Source organism: Amblyomma mixtum, chromosome 2 (assembly GCF_055824585.1).
Source record: "Amblyomma mixtum isolate Tamu chromosome 2, ASM5582458v1, whole genome shotgun sequence".
Lineage (NCBI taxonomy): Eukaryota > Metazoa > Arthropoda > Arachnida > Ixodida > Ixodidae > Amblyomma > Amblyomma mixtum.
The window spans coordinates 65,224,076-65,240,576 of NC_143013.1; the positions used below are offsets into that span (position 1 = coordinate 65,224,076).

At 46.5% G+C, this 16,501-nt stretch overlaps 1 protein-coding gene and 1 non-coding gene across 2 annotated transcripts; one reads left to right on the top strand and one right to left on the bottom strand.

Moving 5' to 3' along the window:
• The first annotated feature begins 984 nt into the window (after window positions 1–984).
• LOC149359592 (cytochrome P450 2A3-like) lies at window positions 985–12,205 on the top strand. The gene is made up of 8 exons (XM_089569084.1): window positions 985–1,199; window positions 4,090–4,214; window positions 5,024–5,130; window positions 5,936–6,240; window positions 7,668–7,783; window positions 9,343–9,601; window positions 10,391–10,581; window positions 12,030–12,205. Exons 1-8 carry the CDS (start codon window positions 985–987, stop codon window positions 12,203–12,205), a joined length of 1,494 nt encoding a protein of 497 aa, XP_089425210.1.
• Window positions 1,381–1,454, bottom strand: TRNAT-AGU (transfer RNA threonine (anticodon AGU)). The gene has a single exon. It is a non-coding gene; the product is annotated as a tRNA-Thr (tRNA).
• Window positions 12,206–16,501: the final 4,296 nt, after the last annotated feature.

Genomic DNA, 16,501 nt, shown 5'->3' on the forward strand with positions numbered 1-16,501 from the left:
TGCGCGCAAATTAAAACTGCTCTGAGTTGTTCGGCACGATGACAGCATCTCGTTGGGTTCATGCGTCTGCGGCAGAAGACATTTTCTGAGATTGGTTCAAGTGACGAAAAACACAATGTATAATCCCCTCGGCATCATAATGAAGGGTAGTAAAACGAAGGTGAAGTTCAGTGTCCGGCGCTGTTTCTACACCAAACATCGAGCTCGATAAATCCACTTTTCACCGTCTCTTTTCAGCACGTTGCAGTCTCACGTTTACGTTCAAGTTGGGGTAACCGATTTGATTTCATTGTTGACGTTATTACTTTGTGCTTTTAACGACCGACCGTTGAGGCTTTCATAGAAATTCCGGTGTCGCTGATGTCGCCGTCGCCGGCGGGGTCGTTGTAAGCGAAAAAGCAGGTGGGCCATCTGCCGCCTGGGTAACGTGACGTCATCCAACCATCTCATCGTGGCAGGTGGCAACTGGACTGCTGGATTGTGAAGAAACTGCCCGACGTAGCTGTTGGCAGTTAAATTAATGATTGGTCTCGAGTGGCTGCTCGGGAAGCGCTACCTGGTTCTCACAATCCCTACCAGTGGCTTGGTTTGAAACAGCCACCTGCCGGTTTTACTGCTGCGCCACTGCGCCAGGAGTGGTATAAGGATTCTCCGCGATCCATAAATCTCAACTAGAGAATGATCAATTCCGCATATATGGGCATGTAGACAGAACACCGGGGACAGGGGAGTACTTGCGCGGGAATGATTTCTAATGCTATCGAATTATGCTATTAAGACTTGATTAAGTGTTATGTGATAATAAAAGAAAGAACTCCATCATTCGTGTCAGCGAAGCGATACGCAAAGAGGACTCCAGGTGGGTCAAAGGACGCAGAGCAAAACCCTCATGTTTTGGTGTCAGATCTTTTACATGCTGGTTTTATTTTTTTTTCTGCACGCTGCAGGGCTTGCTGACGGCTGCTTCGCATATAGTCTAACAGCATGGATTGGTTGGCACTGGCGGGGAGCGTGTTGTGTGCATCGCTGCTCTACCTGTTGCTGCAGCGATGGCTTCAGGGTGGCAAAGCGCCCCCTGGTGTCCGACTTCCCCCGGGTCCTCCTGGCTATCCTATCGTAGGACATCTGCAGTTCGCCTACAAGGACTTCCACTGCAACCAGGCCATAAAGTGGGCACGGCAGTATGGACCCGTCTATAGGCAAGTGGTCACAAACATTGCTGCTCTTTGAGGAAAAGTTTCAGGGGAATCCCCCAAGGTGGAGAAGATTTGTAATAAAGGAGTAATTACTCATTGACGTCCACCCGAGCGCAGCCATACAGCTACAAAGGAAAGCTATACGTACAGCTTTTTCAGAAACTTCGTAGTTAAAGAAAAATTCGTCCTGGTCCGGGGTTCGAACCCGGGACCACCGCTTCACTAGAGCAGTCGCTCTACCAATTGAGCTAACCGGGACGGCAAGCTTATGGTAGGGCGAGAGCGAATTGATCAATAACTCGAAGTGGGAACAGTGTTGACCAAATGCAGCCGTATGGTTGCGCTTGGGTGGACGACAGTGAGTAATTACTCCCTTATTGCTGCTCTTTCCATGAAACGCATGTCAGTATTGTGGAGCATAATCATCATGATTAGCCGGAATACGCCCACTGCAGGAGGAAGGAAACTCCCATATCTCTCGAGTTAACTCTGTTCTGGCCCAGCTGCGGCTACCTAGGTTCCGCAAACTTCTTAATCTATTCCGCCCACCTAACTTTCTCCCGGCCCCTGCTACGCTTCCGTTCTCTTGGAATCCAGTCCGTTGCCCTAAACGGTCATCGACTTTCTTGCGTTCGCACTACATGCCCTGCGCAAGCCCATTTCTTCATGGTTTCGACTGAGATGTAATCAACCCGCAATTGTTCCGTCAACCACTCTGTCCTCTTTCTTTTTCTCAACGTTGCACCTAGTATTTTCCTTCGATACCTCACTGCGTTGTCCTCAATTTCCCCTTGCGTTAGCAATGTATGTCAAAAGTCTAGTCAGCCAAGCCGACCAGAACAACAACTGAAGCACTGCTCACCGCTACTTCGTTTGAAGAATTTCTTACAACTTTACCTCAGTCTGTCACATCAACCGACTGAAGATGAATACTAAAACAAACAACCAAAGCAGCAAATTTTACTTAAACATGTAGGTGGGCGCCTGATTTAATCAAATCCAATCGGTCTTACTAAATCTGTTCCTTGTGGAGGGTCCCTCTACGCTTGCAAGGTTGACTTTACTTCAGCACAGCGACGGCTTGGCTGGCACTAACGGCTTTCCTTTTCATCCCTCGACGTGTAGAAACTAAACGATTTAGTTAGTTGCTGACGACAGAGTTTGTACCAGAAAAACTATCTACGCTGTATACGCAATGTCATGACCTCGAGCGTACCAAACCCATGGACGAATTCTACCATCAGATTAATCCATAAGAAAGGCAACGTCAAGGACTTGAAAAATTGCAGGCCGATCAAATTTCTGTTGGTTGCCTTTAGGTATTTACAAATTTAGTCGCTAATAGAGTCAGGACCGCCTCAGACTTCAATCAACCAAATGATCAGGTAGGCGTTGATAAAGGATACTCGATTATAGACAATGTTCACACGCAGTCAGGTGACAGAGAAATGCGCGGAATATAACACACCACTAAACATAGCCTTCATAGATAGCCATAGCGGTCATGCAGGCATTGAGGAATCGGGGTGTAGAAAAGCCTTACTCGAAAATACTGGAAGATATCTATAACGGCTGCTCATCTACCATAGACCTCCATAAAGCCCTAAAAGATATTCGGATAAGGAAGGGTGGCAGGCAGGAAGACGCGATCTCGGCAGTGATATTCCACGCTTGTTTACAGAAAGTATTCAGAGGCATGGATTGAGAACAGTTGGGGATAAGAGTTAGTGGAAAATGCCTTAGTAATCCGATATTCGCTGATGACTTTACCTTGCAATGTCACTCAAGAGATGAACAGCAAAACATCGTCAATGATGTAGACAATCAAAGCAGAACGCTGGGTCTAAATGTTATTATGCAAGAAACCTGAATAATGTTCAACAGTCTCGCAATGAAACAGCAGTTTGTAATTATAACGGTTAATTGGAGACGTGTGGGTGCAGTCTTACTGCACCCACACGCAGTCTTACTTCTACTGCAGTCTTACGATGATGATCATGTGGGTGAGGCCCTTCTACTGCAGTGGGCGCAGTCTTACGATGATGATCATAACAGCAGACTGATGATGATGAAGAATTTTTATGACGCAAGGTCATCTTTGGCCAATGAGCGCTTTGGCAAAAGGTTGTTTCTTTTACTCAAGATGGAGTCAGAGACCCATTTCCCAAGCATTTTACCCGAAAGAAGCCTAGCACCAGGCAGGGGAAAGCTTGTACCTATTGTATCACCGGTGGGTACCCGGCGGGGCTGGGGATCGAACTCCGCACCTCCCGCATGCGAGGCGGATGCTCAAACCACTGGGCCACCGCTGTGGTCACAACAGTACACTGTTGTCGTACCTAACTTGGTTTATTCCAAGAACAAGAAGCCATCTCGCTGTACGTTAGAAGGGGAGCAAGAGCTCGAAAAATTACATCCTCTTCGCTGGTGCTTCCCGTCTCTCCTTTTCCCTTGCCACTCTGGACGGAGGAGCTTTCTTGTCTCGACCTTTGGCCCTCTCCCTCGCGCTCCCAGAGTCCTGTCGCCCGAGAGGAACCTCCGCCGGTCATCAACAAGCTAGAGGGGCCTTGGCCGTTGTCTCGAGAAGTGTACTTACGAAAATGACATGCAAATGAAAGACAAGGCAAACAAGTAAAGAAAAAGAAGTTTCAACGGGACGAGCTTGCAGCGAGAGAAAATCAGCGCTGTTAATGAGCTACAGTACCTCTGCCTCTGCGTGAAAAATTTCCTGGCATTTTATGCAATATGCTGCGTATAAGAGCTATGTAAAGTCACCAGTCTCTCAATCTCCATCAATGGAATAGGAAGAGAAAGCGTGGCCCTTTGTGCTCTTTTTTCTTTCACTTCCGTCTTTTTATGCTTCAACACTAGCGCGTCTCCACTCTCCCCGCAGGATCAGGACCGGCCCAACAGACATGGTGATACTCAGTGATTTCCAAGCCATAAAGAAGTTCCTCACAAAGAGAGAGGTTCTGTGCCGACCCAGAAATTGGCTCTTCAAGGGGGAACTGTATGGAGGTGAGACGCTATACTCTGTTCGTTGCGTGTCGAAGTTGCTCAATTTATCCAGCATTGTTTACGTTCAACACGCTGTGGCATGCCTGAACTGGCTTTCCGTCAGTCAGGACAACCAACCTACAGTCGCGCAAGAAAATAAGAACATCTACTAAAGTGACTCGTGTTCGCTGACTTGCGCCATGAACGCAGTGGTCGATGAGAGAATACATACGCTTAAATGGTCGTATACACTGCTCTTGAATACGCAGCGTAGCGATTTACGCACTGCGGCATTTCAGCAATGGCACCATCCCCGCCAGCTTGTCATGAACTGAAACCCACAGCGAGGGTTCCTTAGCACCGAGAAAATTTCAGTTATGTGCTGTAACATCTCATTGGGCTGCTGAAAGGTTGTTATCGAACGGCCAGTCTATAAGCTCTCCAGCAAGTTTGCAGCACGCTTACAAACTGGTTATTGATGAAAAGTTACAGCCCACAACCAACAGCACAAACGGGTCTCTAATAATGTCATTAACTTCATATCCTGCAAAAGATAGAGAAGTTGCCCCCGGGGGGCATGAGTGCTCGTAGCTTAGTTGAAAAAAGGTGATTGAGAGTCTTTTGATCTTTTTTTTTAATGGGCAGAGAACAGAAAAAAGCTTCCTCGTCTCCCGTGAACTCAGAAACGTGTGAAAAGCGAGGGAGCGTGTGTGGATATATTAAGCCTGGCTGGTCTACAGGCCCAATGCGAGTGCATGCGAAAAACTACAGTCGGAAGCGACGATAATATCGGCAACAAACAAGCTCATTTGTCATCGTCTACTGACCAGGTGTAGCGACGCTGAACGGAGAAGTGTGGGAACACAACCGGAGGTACTGTCTTCACGTCCTGCGCAACCTAGGCTTCGGAAAGACATCCATGGAAGAGCACATCAAGGCAAGTAGCTCACTTACAGACTTACCCCATGCGGTCATTCAACTTTTAAGGCCTTCATTTGCATCATGTGGCGATACTCTGCCAGATGCATGGATGCCCCCGCATTGCTTGGCTGCCGATAACTGTAGTAGCCTGAAATGGGCACGACAGTGAACTATTTCTACAGTGCTTGCTGTTAACAGGAGGCTTACTGGGTTTCCATCTCTCACTTCTTATATAAAAAAATCGGGCTCTTTCATGTATATTTAAAAATTCGGGAGAAAATCGAAGTATCGGTGCAACAGCAGTAGCCAAAATAGGCGGCTTACCACCACCCTTTCTCAAGAGGAATAGCGCGGTCACTGTGCACCCTAAAAAGCATAACCACCTGGCGCCCTTGTCTCGAAGTACTGGATCTATGGCGCACTTAGTAAAATGTTGCCTTCAAGGCTAAAAGGAAGAATTGGAAAAGAAGCGAAATGAGAGCCTTGCCTTATTTGCCCTCACCAACTTGCAGCGGCAGCTGTTTCATCTCGGTTTGACACTTCGAGTGGCATTTCGCTATGAGATCTACCGTCATTCAGGGACGTACCGGCAATCTACACCGGCGATCCCTTGGAGCGTGGAAAGGAGGAAACTCGAGCTCCAGACTGCCCGCAGATTAGCCGGTGGGTGGTAAAAGAGGAAAAACGGATGCGTGGCGGAGCCAATCCGAACAGCCGAAAAGCCGACCAATGGATGGAGATTGATTGATTCATTTATTTACTGGTTGACACATATACATCGTATGCGTTGGGAACAAAGTTTGTTATCTCTCGTGCTACAGGACGAGTGCGGCAGCATAGTGGAGAAGGTGAAAGAGGCGAAGGGAGCTCCCATCGCCTTCCAGAACTACCTGCTCACGAGCACCTCGAACAACATATCGGCGCTCGTCTACGGCCGCCGCTACCCGTACGAGCACCCACGCCGCCGTTTCTTGGACAGCATGCTCAGCGACCTGTTTGCAGCCATCCGCACCGGCAGCCTGGTGGAGTTCGTGCCTCCCTCTCTGGTAGACTTCGTCTCCAAGCTGCCTTCCACTCGCCAGACTGCCATTGTCACCAAGCTCTTGGAGTTCATCGATGACACGATGTAAGCGCTTCGGTATTGAAGACCTCAAGTGACTGCGCTTAGTGGAGCAAGCGGCAGGGTATATCGTTACTATGGCGTTGTGTTACTGATCGCACAATTGCGCTTTCGATCCACCACAGCAGGGCCGTATTTCGGTCGAAGGTAAGGAAGGTGTACTACTCCGGGGCACCTTAGAAACAGAGGCTGGCTTAAGTTATTTTCTAGCCCTCCACTACGGTGTACCTAAGCCCTCAATGGAAAGTAAAAAGCCTAGCAAAGCTTATTAAAAGCATCAAGTATAGCGACATACGCCCTTCCATTTCCTTACATGATACCTTACAGGAAAAGTGGCCGTGTATTTCGTGGTGACGAATGGGATTTTGATGAACTTTTGCCCCCCGAAGGAGCACTTTGGCCTTAAGGCAAGCCGTACTGAAGCACTCGGGGAGAACACAGAGTGCAGACAGACCATAATTACGATTTCACAACATTGCATAAAAAAAGGTGGAGGAACGTTCGAGAACGACAGCGATTAAATAACGCGCAGATTTCCCGGTTTTTCACTCGGTTGTCGGCATCGACTGTCTGGCGGAACCAGAGATCAGTATCTTTGTGTACCATTTTCCGAATACAGTCTGCGAACTCTCTCGCCGCGGTGTCTTGCTGACATCATTCTAGACGCCCATTGTCGCACTCATATTTATGAGACTGCTGCGTGTAGCTAAAATGGGGAAGGGGTGGCGGAGGGGGTAATATGCGGCATCCTTCCACTAAATCCAGCTGCCTACGTCCTTTTACATAGAAGCGTAGCACGCTCATGAAAGCGTGTGGGCATCGTTATGGCCAATGTTTTACTCGTGTTAAATCAGACCCACTGTGATAACATAATAAATTATTTTCGTCACTGATATGTACTCTACATTAGTCGGAGAGAAGTAGGAGGCGACGAATGGCAAGAGAGGCACCTTGAGCGCCACGCAGAGTCAAGGGACCAGGAGAGTGGAGAGAGGCCATGTCGACTGCTGGATTGGAGCGGGAGAATGGATGTGGGGTGCGGCGTGTAGCACGGTGATTGGTTGACAGGATTGGTTGATTGGTTGACCGGTCTGCGGCAGCGTCAGCTCCTTTGGTACACTTATGCTAACGCATAAAACCATCTGAACCGAAACTGTTAATGTAGGATATCGAGAACTTGCTGGAAAGCGTTTAACCCACTCGAAAGTGTGACGGAGGGTACGGTGAAGGGTGCCAAAATCGTTCTCCCGGAGACGAAACTTCTCTTGAAATAATCCGTTTCCGACTTTTACGGAAGTATTTTGCGGCGCTTGCGTAGTACCCTTCCTTTGAAACTTTGTAATGCGAACGAAAGGGGGGAGACGCGGAAGACATGCACCACCCTCTACTGCTTTCATGTGGTCATGCGTATTTTCTGTTGCTTTTCATTTCAGAAAACAGATTGACGAGCACAGAGCGACTTTAGACGAGCATTATAACCGAGACTTCATTGACGGATACCTCAGGACAATCGAAGAGAACAAGAATGACCCTGGTTCATATTTTCAACGTAGGTTCTTGTTCCTTGCTATCGCTTCTTGCTGTTCCAGACCACAAGCACTCTTCTGAGCAGGATTGAATGCTTGTTGGTATCAGGGTGCAAAAAACGAACTATTTAAAAAAAAATGAGCACGAAACGACGCAGAGACGGGACGAAATAAGAGCAGGCACAAACGAAAGGCTGATTAGGAATGTTAACTGACCTTCAAAAGCGCACAGATATGAATAGAGACCGGAAAAAAGCAAGAAAATGCAAAACACAGGCGAAAATAAAAATAATGGTCACGGAAATAATGATTCAGTCAGATTCGAAATACGGCAGCTACTTTCTTCGGAGCGCGATCGACCGAACACTGTTAGAACCTTCTCTTTCCTATAAACACAAGCGCTTCCTTTCCCTTGCCCTTCGATTCTTGTATTTCTTTAAAATTCCATAAAAATCAAACAGGTACGTGTTCACGTTTCTCTCTTTTTTCGCACTCAAGAGCGTGGTATGAGGACAGACAGCACTGTGCCTCTCCTCATTTTTCTATGTCCTCGTCCCTTGCGCTGATCATTACCATGATCAATCAGATAGCCCGCATATCAACTTTCGGTATATGCTTTCCGTGGACTCGTTTCAGCGAATTCGCACGTTATCTTAGTGGATTCTTCTCGCTACTTTTGCTCTCTGTAACCGTTCTAAACCATGCTCATGAAACAGCATAGCTAACAGCACTGGCTGTCTCAGCTTCGTTACCCGGTATTCGCGTAGTCGTCCGTGTCCAAGCGCTGCCGCGGGCCCAGAGCTTTCCTTAGCCTTTGTCGGATCAAGCGCCCTCGCTCATAGTCATGTGAACTCGCTGTGACCACCCCGTGGCGTGAGTCTGTGCTTGGCTCCTCGTGCAAACTTAGTTGTTACCACGTAAGACACGTTGTCGTAACAACACACCGCCAAACGCCTTGAAACATCTCTCAATAAGAAAACAGCTTGCAATGGCTGAATAGAGCGGCATCCTGCGCAATAGCTACCACAGCAGTTATGACAAAGCCGCCAGTAGCGAAGCGGCATGTCATACGCTTTGCAGGAGGGCCATGGAGGCGCCGAGGCAGAGTGTCGTGGTCGGAACGCTGTACGTATGCGCGGTGAAGCGACAAACTTGCGACAGGTCAAACAAAGGATGGATGTGCTCGACATGCTGCCCGCAAACGAACTCAACAATATCCTGAAGTACTTAGCTTTCATGTGCCGTCCGTGTGGTTTCTTTACATTTGCCAAATTACGTGAAGTCAAACGGAGCCCACGTTAATTCTGACCTTGCCATGTATGGCGTGTGGTCTCCAAGTTAGCCGTACGGGAATCATACAGAGTTGCGAATATCGTCATAAGGAACGTTTCAACAAGAAATAGTGCAACTGTCCAAGTAGCACAGGTCACCGGCTCAATATTGCAAATGGATGGTTTCGCTCTGGTCCTGTGCAGGACCGACCTTTGATAATATATGTATAATGTTGTCCGATTCAGTTTATAAAAGAATTTGGGTCATTACATTGATGCGGTCGTGGTAACGGGACTGGTTACCATCGCAGCCCGGCACCTTGTCGGCAACCTTCTAAGCTTCTTCATCGCCGGATCCAACACCGTGGCTGTGACGCTCCAGTGGCACGTTCTGAATTTCGCCGACAAGCCGGACACGGTGCAAGCGAGGATTCGGCAGGAGATCGACGACGTGGTGGGCAGGGAGCGACAGCCCGCGTGGGAGGACAGGAACAAGATGCCCTACACGATGGCCTGCATCTGGGAGATGTATCGCTGGAAGACCGTCTCGCCACTCGGTGTGCCTAGAAGGTAGGCTAAGAGAGACTTCGGCAGGGTTCATCACCGTCTGAAACCCCTAACTTGACAGTGCCTCTTCGAACACCTGTAAGAGGCGGACCTGTAGGATCCACTTGTAGTAACATGTCTAACATTTTCGCACAAAAATTTTTAAAATTGGAAAATTGTATGGTATTGTTATGGAAAAATTGAAGGTTACGGTGTGTTTTTCTCACATATAGCAAAATCATTATTTTAAAGTGTACCGATAGATCCCATCGAACAGTTAGGACTGCCATAAAAACAATAGGAAATGCTTTTGAAGATAGCAAAAACGTTAATGAAAAAAGAAATACAATACTGCCGTTAGGCGATCTGCGGATATTATGACGGTTAGTGTTTCATTATATGAAAAAACTGCTTTCTTAATGGTTTCCCTCTCAAATGTTTTTGTCCAGAATTGTTGACTATGCTGTAGGCCTCGTTATGGTCAGTCCTTCAAAGTGTGTTTAAAAGCCCATACATCCAAGTTTTTGTGGCGTCCTGTAGGGAAAGCCGTTCTGCAGGAACCACATAAAGTAATTGAAGGACTCGTTATGGTTCATTCTTTAAAAGTGTAATTAGATAGCAGTACATGAATACCAGCGTGAAGTACTGAGTACAGGCGGCAATTCAAGTTCTCTGCTGCTCTTACTCTCGAGCGTTGACCGCACGAGACATCTACATAATCCCTCATGCTTTGCTAGAAAATGTGATTAATTAAAAGCAGCTTGACGATTTTGATAATCTTCCTGTTTTTCCTGCCTCCCTTTCCGATAACAGCGCAGGCGAGGACACGTTTTTCGACGAGTACTTCATTCCGAAGGGCACCACAGTGTCGCCCAATGTCTGGGCGGTGCACAACGACCCGACCCTGTGGAAGGAGCCGTCCAAGTTCGACCCGAGCCGCTTCTTAAGAGAGGACGGCTCCCTGGTACAGCCGAAGCCTGAGTACCTCATTCCCTTCTCAATCGGTAAGAGAAGCCCCTATCTAGGATGTACTCAATTTGCTCCAAAAGTTATGTGAAACAACCTATGTTCAGACTGCACGCCGCCTACCACACTTGCTTTGCGCTAATGGTTGTTCAGAACCTTCGGTGAGGCCATCCTCACAAATCATAGCTTGGGAGAAGCTGCACAGTAGTTCTACCTGCGTGATGTGCGGCAAAGAAAGGCCGTAGCGGCAGCTCTGCAGTATGTCAGCGTAGCAATGATTAATAACAAGAGAGCGGCAATTTCCTTTCTGTCTTTGAAGCCGGCCGGTTTGTGCCAATTTTGGTTGCTTGAAATAATTGAGTTGATGTGCCCTGCTCAAATCTTCTTGAGTAGACAAGGGAACTCAAAACAAAAAGAAACGCGCAAGAGACGGCAACATATATAGCAACCAAAATTAAGCTTTACGGATTTTCTAAAATTTTGCGCTAAGAGGAACGTTAAATACACCTGTGTACAGTGTTATGCGGCCAGCGAGCCACAAAGTGAGATGATAATTGTCGACATCGGGCGCCTAATTAGCTAAAATTGATTAATGAACTTTTCAGTGACTGCACTAAGCCGCCATCTTTATATGGGAAAGAAAGAGGCAGTCATATTACTATCCAATTAAATTTTATTCAGTTCTTCCAAGGCGCTTGTGCTCGGAGATTTTAGCGCCCAAATCTTCAGCTCGATCTGCGAAACTGTGCATGCAAGCCGGTGACGATTGGTCTCCCAACGCTATAGTGGGGCCGGTGAAGTTCATAATTACTTCTCTTTCAATTCAAGCTGTCGAAATGGAAGAAACGCCAGACCAACACCTGCGTGAAACTAGGTAGGAGTTTAGTATCGAATGCCTCCGCCTAGCACGCGTAATTACGTGAAATCAACAGATATCTTGGAGGAAAATATCTCTGAGCACGCACCCTCTAGAAGAATTCTACGTAATGGAGTGGGCTATTAATGCCACCGCCTCTGTTTCCAACATAAACATTCACGTCAGCTCCAGTGGCTAAAAAGTTCATTAACAAATGTGAAGAAATTAAGTGCGTGACGGTGACAATCATTAACTGTTGACAGTGGCAGTTATTATATATTACGCTCACGGTGGCAATTATTATCTACTTTGTTTTCCCTTGCTCGCGTAACTTGTGTGGAGAGGAGGATGTCACTTACAACACATTGCGTAATTTTAAGAAATCTATGAAGCCTAAATTAGTTCACCATGTTTAGCGGTTGGGTGCCGTTTCCTAGTGCCCTGTACCAAGAAAGTTCATTTACTTGTCTGTGACTTGATACGTACTAACCTGGTGGGACACTTTCCATCATAGAGTCCTATAGTTCTTATCTGCGTCCATTAAACAATCTATCCCGCCTTTTCGATCTCTGCGCGGTTTTTCTGCGACTGAAGCAAAAACATAGTTTCATGAGAATCTTCCATTCGCAGGGAAACGTATGTGCCCCGGCGAGATCTTGGCCTCCGTGGAGATCTTCCTGTACATCACTTGCCTCCTTCAAAAGTGCATCATCCTTCCTGATGAAGGAAAGATCCGGGGTCTCGACTCCATCGACATTCCCCTAGCGGAGCTCAACCGCTACAAAGTCAGATTCCTGCCTCGATAGGCCTACTCTTATTTCTAGTCAACGAAGAGGCGGTCACCACGGCGCAATAATTGCTAGTTAGCTTAAAGGCAACGCTTGTTTCAAAGAGAGTAGCACAAAGCTAAGTTTCCTTTGCACATAATCGGCTGCTTTCGAAGCTTGTTCTATTATTTAAATCATCGGCTAATTCATTTCGGTATGCACTTGGTGCCATGAATTGAACCCGTGCTAATTTCTTGACTCGTTCTGGCACCCTTATAAATACTGGTGATTTAACTAACATAGGCGCCAACTCTCCATTTTTCCGCCTTCTTCAAAATCACCGAAATCTGATTAAAGAGTGGATTCATGAATTCATAATTATATTGGGTCAGATTGGAGGTGGATTTAATAGGATTGAGAATTGATTCACGATATAATAACGGTAGCACGACGGGAATGTATTCGGCCCTGTTCCAATTTTCCTGCGACGGTTTTATTGAAAGAATGAATTCTGCGCTGGAGTTATGAGAAGTACGGCACCGCACACTGAAGTTGCAAGGACAAGCCATCGTTGAAGACATAATGTGCAACCAAGCGTTCTCACGAACGACGCCTTCTGCACATTGCGAGCATTGCGCGTTTGCATTTGACACTTCTTTTGGCTCTTTCTCTTACGTGCGCCACACCACCGGAAGAGTCACCGGCCGGAAAGATTATTAGTGAATCCAGACGAGGTTATTATGCTGACAATCTTTTCGCAACAGTCCTCTTCTGTCTCATACCGCAGTCTTAAATATGGTTTTAAAAGGCAAATATATTTCGTCACCCAGGGGGCGACCAAAACGACACTCGTAATAAGGTGTTCCTAAAAATAATTCTTGAAAACGAACTTTGATCATGGACCACCAAAAATTCGTAGCTTCATTTCATTCATTATCATGGGTAATAAGCAATCGCTGTTTTGTAACACTGCTTTTCTGCACTTGTAAGTCATTGTAGTAGAGTGTATGACACCAATGCTGGTCTTGAGGAATAAACTTCTCAAGGGCCTGTGTCTTATTTTCTTGAGCGTGTACGCTGAAAACAGGTAAGGAATCCTTCCATTACTCACCTTGAGCCAATCTCGCTGTACGATTAATCAAATTTGTTTCGCATCCCGTGCGTCTTCCTCGAAGAGGTACAGGGGCGATACAACGTGGTGCCTACGCGCTCCGCTGCTCGCATTTATTTTCATCGCGCTCGTGCCTGGGTGGTAAAAAAGTTACGCTAGAGCCATCCTTGTTACAATCATTGATGACTCTAGCGTCTTATCCTTACCATCACCAGAAAGGATATTGCCACCGTGGTACAAGCGCAATGAAAAGAAATGCGAATAGCGGAGCGTGCCGTTGTTCTCATTTGTTTGTTATGTAACTAAATTTATGTAACTGACACATGCAGTCAGAGGCAGTGTCGCGCACCGAGCTAGGAGCGCTGGCAGTGGGTTTCCTACCAGCTTTAGCGCTAGCTCGGAACCATAAGGTGCAAGTAATCAGCCGTGACTGATCGGTGGAGCAAAGCGCAAAAGTTCCAAGAAAACTTCTTTTCAAAATAAAGCCGGTTTCTACGCACGTATCATTGAATGGAAGTGGCTCTCGGATACCCATAGCAACGACTAGAAAGTACCTTGCTATTATATTGAGTGGCGCATGGTTGGAACGGCCGTATTTCTTGTCCATTTATATGGAGCGCTTTATTTCGTCGGCCTTAATTTTTTATCGTAATCATTCATGCGCAACTGAGCGCATGACTGCTGCCCGGCAAGAGCCTAATCCAAAGTCCGCACAGCCATCAATGTAGCCACGAAGAAGTCTAATAACAAGACACTGAATGTAAAGGTCAGGCTGACATTTCGACAAGACCCCAGGGGGTGACAAGACGGCAGACTCGCAGCACTGAGTGTGCGCACACACAGAACACACACAAACACACAATAATTGTTTTATGTAAATATCAAAGTATAATACCCTTCTTCTCCTCACCCAATGGCATCTGAATAAATAGTTTCATTCGTATAAACATTGCACAAGCCCGTTAACGGCACGAGCTCCTTTATAATTGAGGAAAATTTTCAGAACAGAGAAAAGACCGAAAATATTCATGCACGTATATAATGGCTTAAAAACCCTCGCTTTATTCGTATCCCCTAGACTACACTGAAGAGCTGACATGCAGCCAGTTCTCTGAAACGTATTCAAGAAGCATTCTGTAAGGTATTCATTCACCACTGTAGGCTTTGTCATAAAAGAGGAAATATAAAAGTGGGTAGCCTTTTTCCTGTCATTTCTCTACAAAATTGCCTCCATTTGCACCGTCAAGTGTACTGGAGAAACAGCATTCCTTGAAATCACGAGCAACGAGGTATTAAGTAATGCCGGCGCCCCTTTGCATATATGACCCACATGCGAAGTGTAGCTGTTGACACTCGTTTAAGTCATCCCACGGTAGGCAGCACAGGCTCTTTCCACCTTCTCTATTTCAAACAGGAGCACATGAGAGCTTTCTAAGTGCTCCACTAATATGCAGATTCACTAAACGTACATGCAGGGGTCGAGAACGATCGGGCTTCGCTGCTAAGGCTGAATGTGTCACGGAAGTACCACGGTAAGACGGAAAGTGTCGCGCCGATTTTTGTGACACTGCCGGTGCCTTTAAGAATATTGTGCGACAATATTCACAACAGACAAAAGTTGCGGGTATATGTATGTGCTCACAAAATGAAATGACAAATGCCAAGATACCTACATCAATGCAGTGATGTTTCAACATGCATTAACTTGACAACTGTCAAAACGCACTTGAAACACAGCGCAACTCGACAACACAGTGCACAAAGTTCCGAACAGGAAGCACTCAAACACAAGGTATACTTGCGCGTATACGTACCACCACATACTGCTTACCCCGTCTCTGCGAAACAGATTTTTTCCCCTTTAACTTCCTTTCGCACTCGTGGTTTTCTTCCTAACGCGACTGCTGCTGTTGCTTCTGTCGCGGGTTCCGCTCTTTTTCCTCTGTCTGTACTAAGGCATCTGTTCATAAAGCGGTCCTCACTCCTTTTTCTACGGAAAACAGGTCAAGTTTTATGCCCAGACCGACTCTTTCTGCTGATATGGAAAGCGCGCCTATAGCGAACCGAAGTAACTCCGTTCACTCATGGCGGATCCGATTCTCGCGCCTTCTTTCTTCTTGAAGTACGCTGATCAGTTTCGGCTTTTGCATCCATTTCTTTCGTTTGAATTTCGTCGTCTACAACTTGATGCGGTGTTTGTCGAGGCTGGTTACACTTCGCTGAACTGTCTTCAGTTCAGTCCTATTTGTTTCCAGTTTCCTCCACAACTTTATCCACAGCCTGTCCTGTTCGACTTCATGAGCATCGGTGGGGTTCAGTTCAATTTTTTTTTTTGGGGTTCGGGGGGGGGGGGGGGGGAGGCTTTCACCTTATTCATCTCCGGGGCATCATCCAAGCTGGGCTCTCGTGATGAAGCCCATAGTTCAGTTCCCTTGTGCTCTTCGCGGTCTTAACTTTCCTTTCTTTCCAAGTCCTCCTTTTCTCTTTTCTTCTTTCGCACCTTTCTACCCCCACCGTTTTCAAAGCACGGCTCAGGAGTCATTCCGGACTCCTTTCCTACACTTATACTCAATTGTTCTTCAGTTTCTTTCTTAATCGCGACGCTTTAGTGCAGTCTTCGCAAGGTTCTCCCTCACACTATTGCAATCCTTGCATTACGCTGTCGCCTTTCTCAGAGACCAAACGTGTTGCTCGAGAGTTCACTATGGTTGCTGATGGGTGGTGACAGAATGGGTGGTATTAGAACTCCAGTCTCGTTTACATTGTTGAAATTCCCATTTAACCTTCTTTCGGCTGGATGCTAAAGAATGTGCCTGCCATCAAGGCAAGATTTGCTATTATTCTCGTTTACAAATATTTGCACTTACCAATAAAGTACAAAATGCTCGCCTCCGGTGTATTGAGAATTGGCAACGGCATGCACACGCTCCAAGCTACGATAAAATTGGGGCGGAAATAATTTCAATCGCGAGCAAAGTGTTCTGAATAAAATGCGTTTTTGAGGCTGATGAAATGTTTCACAAAAAATGGAAAACTTATTTCCGTACAAGCACATCACATTTATAGTGCACTAACAGATGAATCACCTGTGTAGCTCACTGTGTCCAACGTAAACAAAATCAGCCTGATAGGAGCTGCATCTAAACAACAGACATCCGCCTGTAAAACGATGAGCATCTCGCATCGCCCTTTCTCGGTAGCAGACGACATAAAATGTCTCGATT

What these genes read in the sequence shown, in the direction of transcription:
- LOC149359592 (XM_089569084.1), top strand. Translation starts at nt 985, where the DNA reads ATGGATTGGTTGGCACTGGCGGGGAGCGTGTTGTGTGCATCGCTGCTC. An exon ending in CCATGGAAGAGCACATCAAG is followed by an intron (nt 5,131 to 5,935) that starts GCAAGTAGCTCA and finishes CTCGTGCTACAG; the next exon opens with GACGAGTGCGGCAGCATAGT. An exon ending in GAGTTCATCGATGACACGAT is followed by an intron (nt 6,241 to 7,667) that starts GTAAGCGCTTCG and finishes TTTTCATTTCAG; the next exon opens with AAAACAGATTGACGAGCACA.